The sequence below is a fragment of the Sorex araneus genome, chromosome 6 (genome assembly GCF_027595985.1).
Source record: "Sorex araneus isolate mSorAra2 chromosome 6, mSorAra2.pri, whole genome shotgun sequence".
Lineage (NCBI taxonomy): Eukaryota > Metazoa > Chordata > Mammalia > Eulipotyphla > Soricidae > Sorex > Sorex araneus.
In genome coordinates this window covers 136,699,404-136,718,741 of record NC_073307.1, presented here as the reverse complement: position 1 = coordinate 136,718,741, position 19,338 = coordinate 136,699,404, and the positions used below count along the sequence as shown (strand labels likewise).

Here is a 19,338-nt window from a genome sequence, read left to right as displayed (position 1 = left end):
TGCGGGGGAGGGCTCCCCAGAGGTGCCAGGGGCTAGCAGGGCTCCACAGGTGCTGCCTCGAAGGCAGTGACCCCGGAGATGGAACCCAGAGCCCGGCACATGCCAGGCCTGAACGCCAGCCCTGAGAACTCTCTCCAGGGCCCTTGAACACATGGACAGCTTCAGATTCTTTAGGCTGCCTGTGCCATTTTTTCTAGCCAGCTACTTGCAAGATTTAAAAAGAAAAGTCACTTAGGATTCATCTCCTTCTCCCATCCCTTTAGCTATTGCAAAATATATTTTTAAGTGATCAGAGGAAAGACATAGAAAAACATCAGAATTAACAGGGTTCTTGTAGGATAACATTGGTTTGTCCTTTCTCCCTTGCCACAGGGAGCAGGTTTATTGGGTACATCATTCACAGTGTTCCCGAGGCACTCCCGTTCCTTTGTGTTTATCTTTAATTTCTCCGAGCTCTCTTCCCCAACCAGTTAATCACCTATTTCCCCTGAGCAGTACCTGTGGCTGTAAAGTCAAATTCCTCAGAAATCTCTGATTTTGTATTTGTAAGTGAAATATTGCTTTTTCTCCTTCCCTTATGTTCTCTGCATAGTTTACTTCAGAGCAATGTCCCTTTTTGTATAGACAGGACGATAGTTAATGCTATGCTTTTGTAACTTGGGAGTTAACTGACTCCAGATAATATTCATTCCTGGGCACCAGATTTCTCGACTTAAGCCTCAGTTGCCCTTGGTTCTTAGCACCCAAAAGCAGGGTCTCAACGAGAGACTGGATGCTCTCAGGGCAAGCTGTGAGCTTCCCTGGCACTGAAATGGGCCAGGCCAAGCACCATAATACTTAACTGTAAGTTAAGAACACGGTCATGGACAAATTCTGTCGTGATCCAAAGAGTAACAACTGGATTAGGACACTGCTAGGGTTAGGAAAGACCAATCTGGCCTGAGCACTGTAGTCTGGGATCTAGAGCAAGATAGTCCTAGAAAAGCCAAGCTACAAGCTTAATATATCTCTTACTGTGTCCATCCAAAATGACTAGAAAGATTATTTAGAAGTAAATCTAAGATGGTTGCTGGACTAAGAAAAGGAGAAACACACCTCTAGATGGTATTTCACCCTTGGGCGGATCTCCTAACTGCAGGTGATCTCTGTCTTAGAAGACATTCCCTCCAAGGAAGGGCTTTCATGTGTTGACTGTGCTACGTGACCTAGTTGCTATCCACAATGACTGGAGGTTGGGCCCTAGAACAAGGCTGGAAGATGGAGCCGGGAGAAACTAGCATGGGGCGCTTAGTGAGACTGGAGCAGGCGCGTGGGGAGAATGGAATAAATGGCAACGGAATCACCAACCAGTCTGGAGGCCCTGTTCCCTCGTTCATGCGTCTGCTGGAGGCGGCGATAGGCCAGGGTGGGGAACGCACAAATGCACGTGGTGGGAGAAAGAGACCACATCTGCCCTCACTCATTTATTTTGTGATTACACAGGTTCTGATGACACCCACAATAAAATAATCTAGAGTTACAGCCAAGTGATTAAAAGGAGACATTTAAAAATGGGTTGCTTTAAAAGTTTTATCAATGCTAATAAGTAATGAGATTCAAACTTTTTTTTTGCTGGTAAGTGTAGGGGGAAAGTTTTGCCTTGTCAAGGATGATCTGGAAAATAAGATGAAGTGGTTAAATTAATCTGTTTTCTATATCCACTGTCACTGTATCATGGTCACTGTCATCCCGTTGCTCATCAATTTGCTCGAGCGGGCACCAATAATGTCTCCATTGTGAGACCTGTTACTGTTTTTGGCATATCGAATATGCCATGGGTAGCTTGCCAGGCTCTGCTGTGCAGGCGAGATACTCTCGGTAGCTTGCTAGGCTCTCCGAGAGGAATGAACCCGGGTTGGCCAAGTGCAAGGCAAATGCCCTATATTCACTAAGGATTCGAAAAAGTAAGAGTCAAATCAAGGTGAGTTCTCAGGGAAGAAAAGCTACTTTAGCCTTAGCTGTGTGTCCAGACTGCTTCCTAAGTTCAAGAAAATGCGCAAAGAGCAGCATAAAACTGATAGATGACAATTTATACCTCCCTGCCTTGGGCGTAAGCAATTCTTATACTTAGAAATCATTTACTGATAATGGATATTAAGAAGTGAAGAGGCAATCCTTAAATGCATTATGGCCTGGAAATAAGGAAAAATAACCACAACAGTTTCTTAACTCTTGGTTTATTATTTTCATTTATCATTATTTTTGCAATACTATAAACTGAACTCAAGGCATCAAGCACAAAGCAAGTATATTGTAACACTGGGACACATTTCTTCTACCCCCATTGGTTTATTATTAAAACACTTATATCCTACACAGGTCATCAACTTCCATATACTCGGTTGGTTCAATAACGAGAATGCAACAGTTTCATGCAATTTACAAGCTACCTTTGGTTGAAATGCAAATTATGACTAGAATCTAGTTTTCTCCCCCATCCACCCTTTATGTTCACAGCAGCTTTATTCAGAATTGTTAAAACTTGGAAGTAAACAAGATGTCCTTCACTAGGTAAGTGGGTAAATCAATTGCAGTATAACAAGAGAATAGAATGTAATTCAGCATTATAAAATAGTCTGCTCATTAATTTTTTTACAATAAGTAATGGACAAAAAGAGGCAAATTATTATGCCAAATAGAAAATAATACACACAACCTCAGTGCATTATTACCTATAAAACAATGAAGTACCCAATTTTGAGAATGTCTGAATTAGGGAAATTTAGGGGAAACATGCAGAAAAATATAACAATATTGTTGAACCTCCAAACCTAACTACAATCAACCTATACTTAATTGCAAGAATTCTGAAAAAGTGCAAAGCTTGATCTACAGAACACTGTAGCATGGTAGCACTTTCCTGTAGCACTGTCATCCCATTGTTCATCAACTTGCTCCAGCGGGCACCAGTAACGTCTCCATCGTGAGACTTGTTACTGTTTTTGGCATATCTAATATGCCTGGGGTAGCTTTCCAGGCTCTGCCGTGCGGGTGAATTATACTTTCGGTAGCTTGCCGGGCTCTCCAAGAAGGACGGAGGAATCGAATCTGGGGTCGGCTGCGTGCAAGGCAAACGCCCTGCCCCCTGTGCTATTGCTACGGAACACATTTGGAAATAATGAATTCTTTGGTCATCTATAGTATACTGTGTCTACTACTACCTTTTTCATTTTTGGCTTGACTAGATGAAGAAAACAAACACATGTGATGTGTGAGACACCGAGTTTGATCACTAGTGAGCAGCACTCAGTTTAACTTCAGCAGCCCGAGTTGCTGGCTTTGACCCCGGAGCCCATACCTGCCTGGCTGGGCACCAAGCTGTCAGGTCTGCAGGTCTCGGACTGGCACCTATTTTCTAAAAAGGCAAACAAGGAAGAAACCTCCCTTCTCATCACAGCACTATGATAAGAGGCCAACCTTATATCTTGAAAAAGTACTGTCTCATATTTCATTGTGAGATGAAGGGTTTCATAATTACATGCGTATTAAATTTACATCAAATAGAGTTCCACACCAAAGAACCAAAACAAATGGACTTCAATGATTTTATGTCCAAATTCCAATTTATGACAGACACTAAGTCGATTCTCTGAAAACAAAATCTCTCTTCAATATTTTCATATGTTGGTTCTAGTTGCCATGATACAGCTGATATTTATTTTATGAATTCTATCTCCAATTATAATCTCTCACCTCCAGACCTTCACATTTCCATTATCCCTGACATTGAGAACTACATTATAAAACTTTTGCATTATTTCCCAAATTATCACTTCAAGAATCTCAATTGTTTTATATTTTAAAAACAAAAAGAATATAATCATTCCTTATATAGCCACCCTTCATGGATGAATAGAAATTGCTTCTTTGAATAATGACAATATAAAAAATTCTGTAATAGATCACTATCCTTTCTCTGAAATGAAGGTGACAAAAAGCAAAGAAAGACATTCTGGACATCTCCATTATTCAGTACTACCTCTTGATTGATTATACTGGCTTACTATTAAGAGTGAAAAAGGCAATGTATTTTACTAATTTAACCACTCTCTAGCCTTAGCCTCTCATGTAGAAAATAATTTTTAAACTATAAGCATTTATTCACTAATAAACGTATGTATTTTATTCTAGTATATCCTCTTTCAACTAGAATATACACATCTTTTTCAAATGTATTTTACTGGGGGAAAAGTAATTATATAATCAGCTTAGAATTTTAGGGCTACACATAATATTTCCCCTTCATAGCTTTTGTCAATTTTTTTGAGATTCTGTGAGCTTTTCTAGACCTTGATTTTTAGCCTGTGCCTAATGAAATTTTATTTCATTAGTTAGATATGGGCTGGAGCAATAGCACAGCGGTTGGGCATTCGCCTTTCACGAGGCCAACCTGAGTTCGATTCCTCCGCCCCTCTCGGAGAGCCTGGCAAGCTACCCGTGCGTATTGGATATGCCAAGAACAGTAACAATAAGTCTCTCAATGAGAAACGTTACTGGCGCCCGCTCGAACACATCGATGAGCAACGGGATGACAGTGACAGTTAGATACAGCTTTTCGTTCCATTTCAGTAAGCAGTACTATACTCTCCTCCTATTGAATCAAGACAGTTTTGGAATCCATTCCACTTGTAGTTTGTAGTAAAAAAATAAAATGGGCACAACTATGGATAAGAATCCATGAAGTATGCTTTTTTTCTACTGAGCACACACATTACTTCAATTATTTCTAAACTAGAGCATCCCCACGCTGTCCCAACCCCCAGGTAAGCACTCCCAAAGAATCAGGCAGGAGCCCAGGGGAGGAAGCCTGAAGCCTGGGAAGGTCAGCAAAACCCCAGACTAAAGTTCCAGCCCAGTCCCTTCTCAAAGACGTTCTGGGGTCCGGAGCCTGCCTGCAGCATTACTGCGCCCTCCCCATCCTGGCAACAGGCACAACGGAAAAGCAGTGCAGAAACACACCATGCTTAGGTGAAAAGAGAATGGCCGTGTCCACCGTGCACAAAAATCAGATCAAAATGGAATAAAGATCTCAGTATCGGACCATAAGTTACACTGAAGAAAACGTGGGCAGAACTCATACTAGGACAGTGAAGGCTTCAGAGGCATCTTTACGGAGTCAACACCACCAGTCAAACAAACAGAACCAATGGAAAGGTGGGGTGGGGAGATAGAACAGTGAAGAAAACACAAGTGACATCTTTACAGAAACAGTATTGTAAGCCACACAGCTTACAAGGAGAAAACAAGGTGCTATAGAGGTAGACAGGGGGGCTGGGGGGGGAACTGGGGACACTATTGGAGGGAAGAGAGCACTAGTGAGGGAACCGCTATTCCTAAAACTCAATCATGAATCTTGTAATTCATGGAGACTTATTTAAAAAAAATATATCCAGCCCAGAACCTAGAACTTGTTTTTATTTTTTTAGCTACTCCTAGCTGTGCTCAGAGTTTGGAGGGCAATAAGGGTGTCAGGGATTGAATCAAGGCCAACTGCATGCAAGGCAATATACAGCAGTAATAGCTCATTAACTATCTCCCTCTATACTATCTCTCCAGCACCCAGTTTAACCCTTTTATATGTAATGTTCAATTTCTTTCTAATCAAGCCAACAAATTATATCTAATGGCTTATGAAGTTGGCCTCCTATTGCTATTAGTATTACTACATTAGAAAAAACATTTTTTTACATACCGATTTTATTTCCTTTTTGGATTGATCAACAATGAAAGCTGTTTCAACAAGTTGAAGTAGGTGAAATAACAGTTGTCCTAAAAAAAAGTGTAGGTTGCTCCTTACCTCATATGGAGATGGACCCTGTTTCTTAGCTAATGCTTAAGAAATGTTCTGTGGAGAAGCTTGAACAATAGTGCAGCCGGTAGTGTGGTTGCCTTGGATGAAGCTGACTTTGGGTTGATCCCTGGCACCACATACAGTCCCCCAAATCCTGCCAAGAGTGCTCACACAGTCCCTTAAACCCCACCAGAACTGATCCCTGAGTGCAGAGTCAAAAGTAAGCCTAGAATACCACGAGGGGTGCCCCCTCCTCACCAATAAAGGTGGAAAAAATGTTGTCTTGAAAATTACACTTTTTAAGATGACTAAGATAAAATACATTTCAATTTAAATGCCCAGGTTTTAAAAGTAGAGTATCATAGTCCTTCTACATGTCTCGATCTTTTTCTTTCCCTAATAGAATAGCACAATCATAGCTTAACAGTTTTTGCTTTAGGATGCAGCCTGCTCTTAGAAGATATTTGAGCCGTCTATCAATTTCTGAATTTTACAGCAGATTCTTTAAACAATTCTTCCATTTCTTCAATTCTCTCCTCCCAATTTTTCAACATAATTTTTCGTTTCACTTTTTGGGGTGCAGTTGTCACTCTAGGCAGGCTTCAGAACTACTCCAGCACGCTCATGTATGGCTCCCAGGGGTGCTCAGGAGTCAGGTGCCGAGATGAACCCAGGCTTCCTACCAGCAAAGCAAGTGAGTATCCACTGAGTTGGAGCATAACTCTGTCTCCAACTTCACATAGGGCACAGTGATCTACTTCTAATCTTCGACCCCTACAGTGTAATTCTTTCTCCCACTTCATATATGGCACAGTGATTCTACTTTCAATCTCTTCTTTCCTAGGTACAATTTTTAATCCTAAAAACAGAACACTCATACTTCTGCAAAATCAAATATATAAATGCTTTAAATCGATGACTTAGACTTTAATTGCAAAAGGTCTCCAGGTTAAAAAAAATGTTGAAAGTCTGATATAAGCAAACTCTTAAAATATAAATGCAGAACAAATGGCAAGATGAAGCAGAATTAAGCTCCACTGCTCTGACTAAAGCAATTAAAGAAATCAGCAGTTTACATTTGGTAGAGCTTGAATGTCATGCTTGAGTCCATTTATACGACTATAACCCACACACCAAAATCAGGAAGATAGACAAATGAAGAAGTAAATTACCCAGTACTTTCTTAGTGTGGTTCCCTGTTCCTAACATTAATTTGCTTCCTCCCTAATAGGCGGAAATGCTGCTCACATAATCACCTCTCTTTCCAAGGCAAGAACTCATTAAAGGAAACTGAACCTTTTAAAATGTGCTGGAATAAAGCAAGTCTGCCATCTGCAGGTGAAACGAAGTAAAGCATAATGATGTGTGGGCGATCTGAAAATGAACACCAGGACACTGCGGCTTTGAAGAAAGGCAGATTAAATAAGTGCCTGTCCTGTAGTTCAAATAATTCTTAAATCCAACAGATACTGTGGCACGACACTGGTGAAATAGGCCAAAAATGTCAGTGGACAGCAACAGACAAGAAACTCAGGGTGAGCTGCATGAAAGCAGCATTTACAAGACTGGGGACAAACCTCACAGGGCTGGCACACGAGTCCTGCATGCATGCTGCTGAATCTCATATCAGCCTCTCTCCGCAAAGCAGCAGAGGCTGGACCTGCTGGTTCCCAGCAATGCTGGCATAAGCATCTCTGGGAGTGATCAGTGGGTCGTCTGGCCCCGTTGGCCGATTATCTCCGGGAGTTACCCACAGGTCGCCTAAACATTGCTGGAGTCCACCATCCAGCCTGACCCAGAAGAAAAGAGCATTTACAGGTCTGGAATGGTAACAAACATTAAAAGCTGCCCCACAAAGAGTGCCCCTGACACAATCCAATCTCCACCTAAGACTGAGAAGCTACACTGACCAAAGAAAGGCAAGGGTGATTATCTCTAGTTGGTGACATTAAAACAAATGCTCTTATATTCTTTATTGTACAGAGTCCACTTTTTAATGATTTTCTATAATAAACATTCAATGGCTGGAGTGATAGCACAGCGGGTAGGGCATTTGCCTTGCATGTGGCCAACCCGGATTTGATTCCTCTGTTCCTTTCGGAGAGCCTGGCAAGTATCTCGCCCGCATGGCAGAGCCTGGCAAGCTACCCGTGGCGTATTCAATATGCCAAAAAACAGTAACAAGTCTCACAATGGAGACGTTACTGGTGCCCGCTCGAGCAAATCGATGAGCAACGGGATGACAGTGACAGTGACAAATATTCAATGTCATTCCCTCTGTAAAGCCTTTCTAACACTTAAATAAAACATGTATTTTATTTTCCATCTTAGACACAAACCCCCAAGGATGGGGCAAAAAGAAGGGGCCTTGACAAATAACTTTGGAAGCAGAAAAGTAAATAGATACGTAATAATCAACTGAATTCAAAATCGGAATTCAAAAACAGCAGCAGGAAATGTTGCAATACTTGAACTGGCTTTTACTGCAGAATTTCCTAAAGGTCTGAAAGCTGGCACTACTAGGGCCTTTGCAATAGGGAGAATGACTTGGGTAAATGCTACTTGAGACAACTGAATCTTTTCTCAGTTCAGTGCTGGCTAACAACCCAGTGTCACCCATGAAGAGACTGCGTGGACAGTCTTTCGTGAAGAGGGACAACCCCTACATCTGGGAGCTATAGAAATTGTAAAAATGTTAACAGAGATGATACGATGTGATTAACAATACACAAAATTGTGCCAAGAATATATAGGATAATTTAGCAATGGTTACAGAAAAAAAAAAGCCAAAGAAAAAAACGAAGTAGTAAGATCAGTAAAGAACAAAAAATAAAAGGGTAACTTTATTTTTGTTATAATGTGGGGCCATATACAAAAATCCTTAGTTGTACTTAGTGTAAATACTGAATTTACTCAAGACTTGCAAAATAACTTATGCAGGGAGAACAGAGAAGGCAATACACAGGGAAGGCACCAACTGGCAGTCACCTACGCATAACTATAAAAGAGAAGTGGGGGGGTGTAAAAGCAAGAAGAAGTAATAGCTCTTTGCTTCTGGGCAAAACAGAAACTAGGGAATCGGGGAGAGATGAGCAGAGGCCACTGGATTATTATGGTTTGTTCGCTATTACTCAAAATTATAGCCCTGTATTGCTTTAAGTATTTTATTACTTAATGAAATGTTTAATATTTGTAACTTAAACAAAAGCAGCATACCATAGTGATTTAGAGAACAGGTGTTGAGGCAAAACTGCTCAGGTTTAAAGTACAGACATACAACTTACTGAATAATTTTGTGCCTCAGTTGTTTCTCAAATAGCAAGGAGAATCAGTTTCAGAATTGTCATTATTTATTATTGGTAGGCAACAAAGAAATAGTTAAGTGCCACAAAAAAACCAGGCACAGAAGGGAAATAAATACACACAAGCACACACACACACAAAAAAAACCCTCAAAAAAACCAATAAAACCAATTTGAATTTAGTTACAGTACTACAAATATATCTGTTTGCAAGTCAGTCTATTATTTATGTCCAACCCTCCCCCGCACCCAAATGAACATTCTTTGAGATGACCACAGTTATAAACCTTGGATTAAAACTAATACCAAGGGAAAATACCCGGGAAGGTGCTACATGCTCTTCTTTACTTAAAACATTAAGGCTGAGAGACTGAGGCAGCTCAGGACCAGTTTTTTTTTAATGTCTGGCCTCCATCCCAAGAATAGTAGAGAGCAGCGACAGGTTTTAAGGCAGGAAGCAGGGCTTTCTGAAGATCACTTCATGGAGCAAGAATGGGGGAGGGGGGAGGAGAAAGGAAGACCTGTTTGCCCACTTATTCAACCAATTTTCCAGCAACTTCCACCTACTAGCTGGGTGTTCTCTGAGTTTGGAGAGATGAAACATGAACAATGCAGCCAACCATGCCTACTCTCATGGGGTTTGTTTCCTCAAGTGGGGAGATCAAAGTCAATCAAATATCTGGTAGTGATACGAATTCAAGAAAGAGAGGTAAAGGCATAAGGTGACTGCGTCCTCTGATGGCACAGCTGCGTGGAAGAAGGCACACAATCCTTTAAGAAGAGACTTTCAATCAGAGGACGGACGAGACAGACTGAACACAGAGTAAGGGGCTTGCCTCTCATGTGGTCAACTCCTTAGTACCCCTGGCACTATGCTTCTGAAGCACTCCCAGATGTGGTTCAAACTACACCCCCACACACCACCGAGAGAGAGAGAGAGAGAGAGAGAGAGAGAGAGAGAGAGAGAGAGAGAGAGAGAGAGAGAGAGAGAGAGAGAGAGAGAGAGAGAGAGAGAAAGAGAGAGAGAAAGAGAGAGAGGAGAGGAGAGAAAGGGAGAGAAGAGAGAGAGAGAAGAGAGGAGAGAGAGAAAGGAGAGAGGAGAGAAAGGAGAGAGAGGAGAGAGAAGAGAGAGGAGAGAGAGAGAGGAAAGAGAGAAGAAAGAGAGGAGAGAGAGAGGAGAGAGAGAGGAGAAAGAGAGGGAGGGAGAGAGAGAGAATAGCATGCAAAAAGAATGAGTCCAAGCGGGCTTGATAAATTCAAAGTATACTGAAGAAACCATAGGTTGGAGTGCACAAAAAGCAAGGTTAAGTCAGAAAGAAGGAGGGCATCTGTGTCACACTGGGCCTTGTAAACCACAAGAAGGACCATCAGAGTTTATTCTTAATTCAATGAGAAGCTCTTGAAGGGTTTTCAGCCAAGGAGCACGTGATCTGACTTAGAATGAACAAGGAGCACACTGAAAGCTGCATGGGAACAGGCTGTCCCGGGCCACGGATGGTGGGGAGGCCATCTATTGGGATGCTCTGGGAAAATCTGTGACTGGGATTAGCCTAGATGGGAATGGTGGAGTTGGCGAGCAGCGGTCACATTACATTTGAAAGACAGCGCTAACAGAACTGCGGGTAGACTGAGGGCAGACTGTGAAAGTCAGGAGTGAAGGATAACTTAAGTATAGAGTGAAAAAAAAAAAAGAAATCACAATTAGTGGCTACAGGGCTAGTACAGTGGTTAAGGCACATGCCTTGCACACGGTCAGCCCCAGTCTGATCACCAGCACTAGAGTCCCCTCAGATAGCAGGGCGCAACAGGGGGGGCCCAGGCGATCCCTGGCCCCACAGGGCCCCTGCAGCACCACACCCGTGGGCCCTCATGTTGAAGAGCTGGCCCAGCTGGCAGCGAGTCACGGGAAGGGGCCTCTCACCTCTTGAGTACCACTTTGTTGGCCTCTATCAAAATGAGATTCCACAGGAGTGAAATCCACCTTTTTCTTACTATAGAGTATGCCCACTGAACCTTAAAAACAACTTAGACTCAATTCCTAACCAATTACTCAAAAACCCCATTGAAAACTAGGTGAATCATAAAGATCCTGTGATTACTCTTAAACCAGCCTCGGGCTTGGGGCCACAATCCAGGGAAACTATACCGATTCCGCTATAGAGATTATACTACAAGGGGCAACACTGGTTTGTCCTTTCTGCCTTGCCACAAGGAGCTTAGGTTTACCGGGTTACTCCTATCACAGTGCTCCCATTCCTATTTACTTGTAACCTCTTTGTGCTCTGCTTCCCCAACCGATCAATCACCTTTATCTTCTAATCAAACTATTAACTTATAAATATTGCTTTTCTCTTTTCCTTAAGTCCTTTGCACAGTTAATTCAGAGCAATGTCCTTTTTGTATAGACACAGGAAGACAGTTAATGCTATGCTTTTGTAACTTGGAAGTTAACTGACTCTGAATGATATTCACTCCTGGGCATCTGTTCTCTTGACTTAAGCCTCAGTTGACCTTACTTCCTAGCACCCCAAGAGCAGAGTCCTGACAAGGGACTGGATGGACCCAGGGCAAGCTGTGAGCTACCCTGGCATTGAAATGGACCAGGCCAAAGCGCCATAATACTTAACTATAAGTTAAGAGCACGTTCATGGACAAATTCTGTCAAGATTCAAAAAGTAACAGTTGGATTAGGACCCTGCTAGGGCTAGGAAAGATTAATCTGGCCTGAGCACTGTAGTCTGAGATCTATAGCAAGATGTCCCCAAGAGAGCCACCCTACAAGCTTAATGTATCTCTTGCTGTGTCTACACAAAGTAACTAATATTAAGAAGTAGAATTAAGATGCTAATTAAGATGTTAACACCCCTAGGTGGTATTTTGACCTTGAGTAGAAGGGCTTTCATATGTTGATTGTGTGGTGGCTCCCCCCAATGCTGGGAGTTAGAGAGAAGAGAGAAGAGAGAGAGGAGAGAGAGGAAAGAGAGAGGAGGGGGGGGAGAGAGAGAGAGAGAAGGCAGCAAGTGAGTGTGGAGGGATGGGCGAGGGAGACAGGAGGAGAAGGGAATGAGGGGCAGAGTGAGGCTAGAATGGGGAGTTTAGTGAGATTGGAACAGGCGCGTGGAGAGAATGGAATAAACGGCAACTGATCACCAACTAGCCTGGCCTCGTTTCCTCCTTTGTCCATCCATGGCATTGGCTGTCCCAGGTGGGGAGGCGGCTCGAGACCACCTAAAGCAGGAGGCGAGAGAGAGCTCCCGGGCTTCCTAGTCACATGGTGATTACACACTGTATGATCATTTGTGGGGTAAGAACTTCCTTCTATACACACATGGAATTACCTGACCTTTCATCCTTGAAAGCTCCAGCGCTAACACCAGGCATAAAGCATAAATGGCAGCTGGGAGTGAGACAGGGCGTGGGGGAGGTTATTCCTTTGCCCTTCCAGACCTCACACGGGCTACATCAACCCACAGGCTTCCTTTGGCTCAGCCTCCAGCTGGGTTCAGCCAACCGAAGCACAGCAGGAAAGGAAGGGGCAGAGGAAAGGAGTCAAGGTACTGACTTACCAGCTCCCCTCCTGCGGGTCCCCTGGGGCTGACTTGATCCCTTGGCTGAAGGGCAAGGCTCCATCACTGAAGCTCCCCACAGCTCTCTGACTCTGAAGACTCTTTTCCTCCCAGCTCACAAGTGGTTGCTTTCAACAGCCCCTCAGTACAGCACCTTCCTTACAACACAAGAGGTCACTTTAGCACCCTAACTGGGAAGAGGTCACTTACTTAACACTCCTCAAATTAGCCATTTGGGGGGGATGCTATCTGTTTCTCTGCTGGGGCCCTCCAGAAGATTACCGAAAGGAGAGCAGGCACTTAATTAGAAGTTCAAAGCACAAGACCTGGAAGATCACACAGGTTTGAATCCACACCACAGTGCCTGCCCAGCGCAGAAGTAAGCCTGGGAGCCTCGGTCATCGTCCAGGCAGCTCTAGAATCCCCAGCACCACCGGGCCGGAGCAGCTCCGCATCCTTGAGCGCTAGCAATAAAACACTGTCTTGGCCGCCCAAGTTTCTCACAGGGTCCTGGGTCCCATGAGCAGCATTTGGGAGGGCCAAAGAACAAATATTTAATTAAAAATGTTTTTTTCCCCCAAAACTCAAGCAAGATCATTCTATTAGATCGGAAAATATGAGTTAAGAGGAAAAGTAGTAGATATTAGGGAATGAGTATGTGATGAGTATAGGTATCTGATGAGTATCATCTGATGAGTATCATCAAATACTGATGAGTATCTGATGAGTATAGGTATATGATGGGATGCCAATATCCACACAGATCCAGAGCTGAATCAAGAGCTCCAAATCATGGCTTCATTGCAGGGACTTATATAGAAGCATCTATAAGTTATGTGCTCATAGCTGGAATGCCTATATAAAAAAGAGGCTTTCTTATTCTCTGTGTGGAAAATGTCCTTGTAAAAGAGGAAATGACCAAGATGTTTATGAAAACAGGCTGGAGATTAGGTGATATTTATACTAAGTTAAGGGAGAGTTATAGATTCCCTTGAGCCATATACAAAACTTTGCACACATGCATTCTCCTGAAGAAAGCGCTGTAGCTTTCATTAATTTTGAAACTATCTTCGGGCTGGAATGATAGTACAGTGGGTAGGGCGCTTGCCCTGCACACAGTGGACCTAGGTCTAATCCACGGCACCACATATGTTTCTTCTGAACCCTGCCAGGAGTGATTCCTGAGTGCAGAGACAGGAATAAGCACTGAGTATCACTGGTGTGGCCCCCAAAACAAAAAATAAAGAAGAAAAGAAGTAATCTGTACTCCTCTAAGAACCAGTACCAGAAAGTTTCACTAGGAAGATTTTCTGAATTATACACCTGGAACCCTATTCATCATGTAACAGAAACGTTCATGAAATAGTTCTTGTTTCTCTTACACGAAATGCTTCATGTAATAATAATCCTTGGGGCTGGAGCGATAGCACAGCGGGTAGGGCGTTTGCCTTGCACGCGGCCGACCCGGGTTCTAATCCCAGCATCCCATATGGTCCCCTGAGCACCGCCAGGGGTAATTCCTGAGTGAAGAGCCAGGAGTAACCCCTGTGCATCGCCGGGTGTGACCCCCCCCAAAAAAAATAATCCTTGATTTATACAATGTAGACAAATATTAAGTAGTCACTAGCTAGTGACTAGTAAATGTACAGCCTATGAAATTTTTTTTTTTAAATTTTTATTAAATCACCATGTGGAAAGTTACAAAGTTCTCAGGTTTATATGTCAGTTATACAATATTCAAACACCCATCCCTTCACCAGTGCCCAAATTCCACCACCAGAAACCCCAGTTTACCCCCCGCCCCCACCCCCTACCCCCTACTGTATAACTAATGAATTTCACTTCATTTTTTCTTTACCTTGATTACATTCCATAATTCAACACAAAACTCACTATAGTTGACATAACTCTCTCTCTCTCTTTTTTTTCTCTTTTTCCTTTTCCATTTTTTTTTTTAATTTTTCCCCCTCATCCCCCTTCCTGCGCCTCATAGTATGGTGTACTCCACGCCACGTTGGCCAGCGTGGGGCTTTTGCTTAGCTCATAGTCCAGGGGTGGCTGTTACATTAAGAACCTTCAATATTTCAACAAAAACTTACTGTTATTATTTGGAGTTTCCCCCCCAAGTCTGACCTGTTCAAATGGAACCCTTTCACATTGATGACAATTATAAATGTTAAGTCGCGCGGTTTTGGATTTCTGTATAAAGTCCTGGGAAAATTCTGCCAGAAATTACATATTTCCTCCGTTAGCCGGCGTGGGGCAAAGGCTTAATTCACAGTCTCCATCCATGGGTGCAGGCACTTGCTGGAACCCCAATTCCTAAAGCTGTCTCTGGTTCCCGCTTGTTCCACATCCACCGGCTCTGCAGGGGCATGGGCGCCCCGGCCGAAAACCCGGCCGGCCGGAGCCGAGCACGGGCCCAACTAGGGCTGGCTCTGTATCCTGCGGCTGTTTCAAGTTCAAAGCACACATTTTTTTTTTTTTCCGCGCCACCAAGTTCGTACCTTCTCAACGGACCCACAAAATGTCGGACTCCACGCCTTCTCCCGGAGGGGAGAGAGACCAAGAAGGAAGGTTCTTTCCTCCGTTAGCCGGCGTGGGGCAAACAGCCTATGAAATTTTTAAAAATTACCCTATACTGAAATTTGTTTAAAGAATGTTGATTCTTTCGTGTACTTAGAACTTGACAGCATTCTTTTTCAAAAAAAATTTTTTTTTGATTCACCGTAAGATATAGTTACAAGCTTTCATGTCTGAGTTATAATCACACAATGATCAAACACCCATCCCTCCACCAGTGCACATTCCCCACCACCAATATCCCCAGTATGCCCCCACCTTTCCCACCCTCCCCCTGCCTCCATGGCAGACAATATTCCCCATACTCTCTCTCTACTTTGGGGCATTATGGTTTGCATGCAGATACTGAGAGTTTATTATGTTTGGTCCTTTATCTACTTTCGGCACACATTTCCCATCCCGACCGATTCCTCCATCATTTCCTTAGTGACCCCTTCTCTATTCCAGCTCTGACAGCACATTCTTACGGAAGCTGAGAATTTTTATGATGAGAAAATTTCTATGATAGGAAAATCTGTAGTTTTGGGAGATTCATGTCATTTCTTCTGAGTCTTACTGTTTTTTGTTTGTTTGTTTGTTTGTTTGTTTGGGGGAATTCTCAGTGGTGATCAGGGCTTACTCCTGGCTCTGGAGAGGGTTTTGGGAGAGGGAGGGACCTTATGGGGTGCTGGGGATCAAACTCGGCTTAGCTGTGTGCGAAACAAACACCATATCTGCTATACTGTAGTTCTGACCCCAGTCTTATTATTTTTTTTCCCAATAAAATGCAGATAAATGCCAACCTTACTAGTTTGTTGTGAGAAGTGAATAAGGAGTTCCAGGAAGTGCTAATTACTCAACAGTTTATCATGGCTCATTAAAATGCTGCCAACAAGCATCCTTCAAGAAAATCGAAACCTCAATTGTATTCTCAACTGTGATAGACTTTTAAATCCTGGAAAGAGGTAATAGTTTAATAACCATACTTAATGCACATAATTTCTAGAATAGTCTAGAATAGCAGATAGTCTCTTAGTTTTATGAAATTATAATTTCTACCAAGATCAGAGAAAAACTATGTGTTTTTACAAAACCAATGTGCCTTGGCATGGCAAAACAAAACCCAGTACACGTTTAACAAAAGTCAAACATTGGTGTTGGGGGGGTGGGGGATTCTGATTCAGTCTTAGAAAACAAAAACAAGATTTCCCAAGAATTTAAAACTATCAAACACCACCATCAGCTTCTATGGAAGGCAAAGCAATTCATCAGCCACCACCACCAATCTTCCTGCAGATGTCTCCCTAACATTCACAACCCGTTACTTCCCACGCTGTTACATGGAAAAGGGTAGTAAAGCCATAGAGAGTCAAGGCTGTACCCAGTCATTATCTAGGTGGGCCCCCAAAACCACCGAAAACAACAAAGAATGCACACACTGCTTTCTCCCCTACCCTTGCCTCCCCCCCACCCACCCAAGTACCTTCCTCCCTTTACAGAAATATTCAAACTGTTAAGCAAGTTGTTCTTATAGTGTGTCAAGGTAGGTAAAGTGTCATGGTTCATCAGATAAAGATTGCTTAAGGAAGTTTCCTAAGGCAAGAGTCTTCTTTATCGCTGCTTCTAGAGAAATGTCCTAAAACTAACGAGAGAGAGAGAGAGAGAGAGAGAGAGAGAGAGAGAGAGAGAGAGAGAGAGAGAGAGAGAGAGAGAGAGGAGAGACAAAGGGAGAAAGGGAGAGAGAGAGAAGGAGAGAGAGAGAGGGAGAGAGAGAGAGGGAGACAGAGAGAGGGAGACAGAGAGGAAGAGAGGGAGAGAGAGGGAGAGAGGAGAGAGGGAGAGGTGCACGTGTGCAAATTTATTCTTTTCTCTGTGAAGGTCTGAAAGGATTCACTTCTTAAAAAGACTTCACAACAAGCTTTAGAAGACTCTTCCTAGATTCCTCCCATCACTGAGTTTATACTAGTCCACGATTTTCTAAGGTCATGACTCTCAGCAACCCTATCGAACATCAAAACTCAAGAGCTGAAGAGAGAGTCGAGCAGCCAAGGAACTTGCCTTTCCTGAGGCTAACCTGGGTTCGATCCCGGGCACACCATATGGTCCCCAAGCTCACCAGGAGAGAACTCTGAGTACAAAACTGTAAGTAAGGTCTGAGCAACACTGGGTATGGCACCAAAACAAACAAACCAAAAAAAAAAAAAAAACCACAAAAACTCATCTGTTGTTTGCAAAATGCAGAATCCTGAGCTGCATTACTCCAGCCCCCTAAGACCTGAGCTGTAGGAAAGTTCAATATTTAACCAGCTGAGGGGAGGGGTGACACTGGGAGATTCTATACACAGATAAAAAGCACTAATGCTCAGACCACTATTTTACAAAACATCAAACCAGGAAAAAAAAATGGTTTCAATCTAATTTCTAAAATCTCAGGACGTTCTGAAATTTATTTTAAGAGCTTCTCACAGTTGAGAATTAAAGTTCATGATCAGTGCACCTAATTTTTTGTTTGTATCTGGGCCACACTGGGCGGTGCTCAGGGATTATTTCTGGCTCTGTCCCTCAAGGATCACTCCTGGTGGTGCTAAGAGCACCTAATGGGATGCCAAGGATCGAACCTGGGTCGGCCACAAGTAAGGCAAAAATGCCCAACACCGCTATACTATCGCCCCGGCCCCGCGCCCTCCCCCTTAATTTTCTGTTTTGTTTTATTTTTATTTGGGCCACATCAGCGGTGCTCAGGACTTACTCGGGCTCAGTACTCGGGGGATCACTCTTGGCGACACGAGGGAACCTACATAAGTAGTGCCAGGGATTGAACCAGGTCAGTGACATGTAAGACAAGCGCTGTACTACCCGCTGTACTAACTCTCCACCCCCAAACACCTAATTTTTTTTAGACTAAATCTAAAATTTTTCAGACTAAAACTTACTCAAAAAAGCAAACTTACTCCAAAACTTACTCTGAACTTTTGCTATAAAGGTGCCAGAATGATGAACAAATAACACATCACACTAAACTTAAAAGAAAAAAAAGAAAAAGAATAAAAAGTTAAGTCTTACGCCACCCTGCACCTCTGTTCTAAGTAAAGAAAAAATGCCCGGGTCAAAACCATAGCGTTACATAGCGTTAAAAGGCTGGAAGTACTGCACCTGTCAATCACTCTGAACTCGGTGGTAACTTTGTATAAAAACCTTCTTCCTATACTCGCCTCCTTCTCACTTTTGGTTCAAGCGTGTCCCGGGGTTTAGGTGCCAGGTGCCTCCGACGTTAAGTCCCTCACTAGGCGTCCCTCGGAATCAGCCTCCAGAACAGAATGAATCAGAACCGCTAACAGCGGCTCCTGGGCTCTCCCGCCAGCTCGGGCGACTCTCACCCCTACAGGAACCCGGGATGAGACGCAGAAGGAGCCGCCAAAGAGAGCATCCGGGACTTCTCTCTGCGCCCCACCAATACCCCCAATTCCGAGGCAAGGTCACCGAGAAGCCACGCTCAAGGGGGCCCGGGGGGCTGAGTCAAGTTCTCCCCGTCGCAAGAAAGGCCTTCACGGGACTCACGAGGCCAAGTCGGCGGGCTCCGCTCCAAAATTAAGTAAGATAAGCCAAGGGAACGAGGGACCGCCGAGGAGGAGCGCCACCCCTCCCGGGACGGGCCTGCATCCGCAAGCCCCTGACCCGGGCCCCGTTGCTCGGCTACGGGGAAGCTGGGCAGAGCCACGGCCACTCACCCCATTGCCGCGGAGTGTTGTGAAACCATCTCCAACTAGCTCCGGAGCCGCCAGACCACCCAGCAGCCCCCTTAGCCAAGCCCGGGCTCCGCCGGCCGCTGAGCCCCAGGAGATAGCGCAGCACCCGCGGGTCACAGCCAAGCCTCCAGGAGGCCGCCATCTTCCAGGCCTTCAGCCGGGCAATCGGCCGCACAGCCGGAGCAGCTCAGGCGGCAGGACCCTCCCAGGCCCCGCCCCGGACCGGCTAGGTCCCGCCTCCAGGACGGGAGCCGCGTCTGATTGGACAATTTGGGCCCCGCCCCAAGCTCTCCAGTCCCGCCCCGCCTTCCCCGTTCGGCAGCGACATCACG

The 19,338-nt window shown here is 44.0% G+C and overlaps 1 protein-coding gene across 1 annotated transcript in view; it reads right to left on the bottom strand.

Annotated features, from left to right (window-relative positions):
- Positions 1–19,212, bottom strand: part of PDHX (pyruvate dehydrogenase complex component X) — a 65,972-nt gene extending 46,760 nt beyond the window's left edge. Inside the window, exon 1 of the mRNA XM_004607973.2 lies at positions 18,989–19,212. Within this exon, the coding sequence (XP_004608030.2) occupies positions 18,989–19,148 (160 nt within the window). The 5' untranslated portion in view covers positions 19,149–19,212. The remainder of the gene's footprint in view (positions 1–18,988) is intronic.
- Positions 19,213–19,338: the final 126 nt, after the last annotated feature.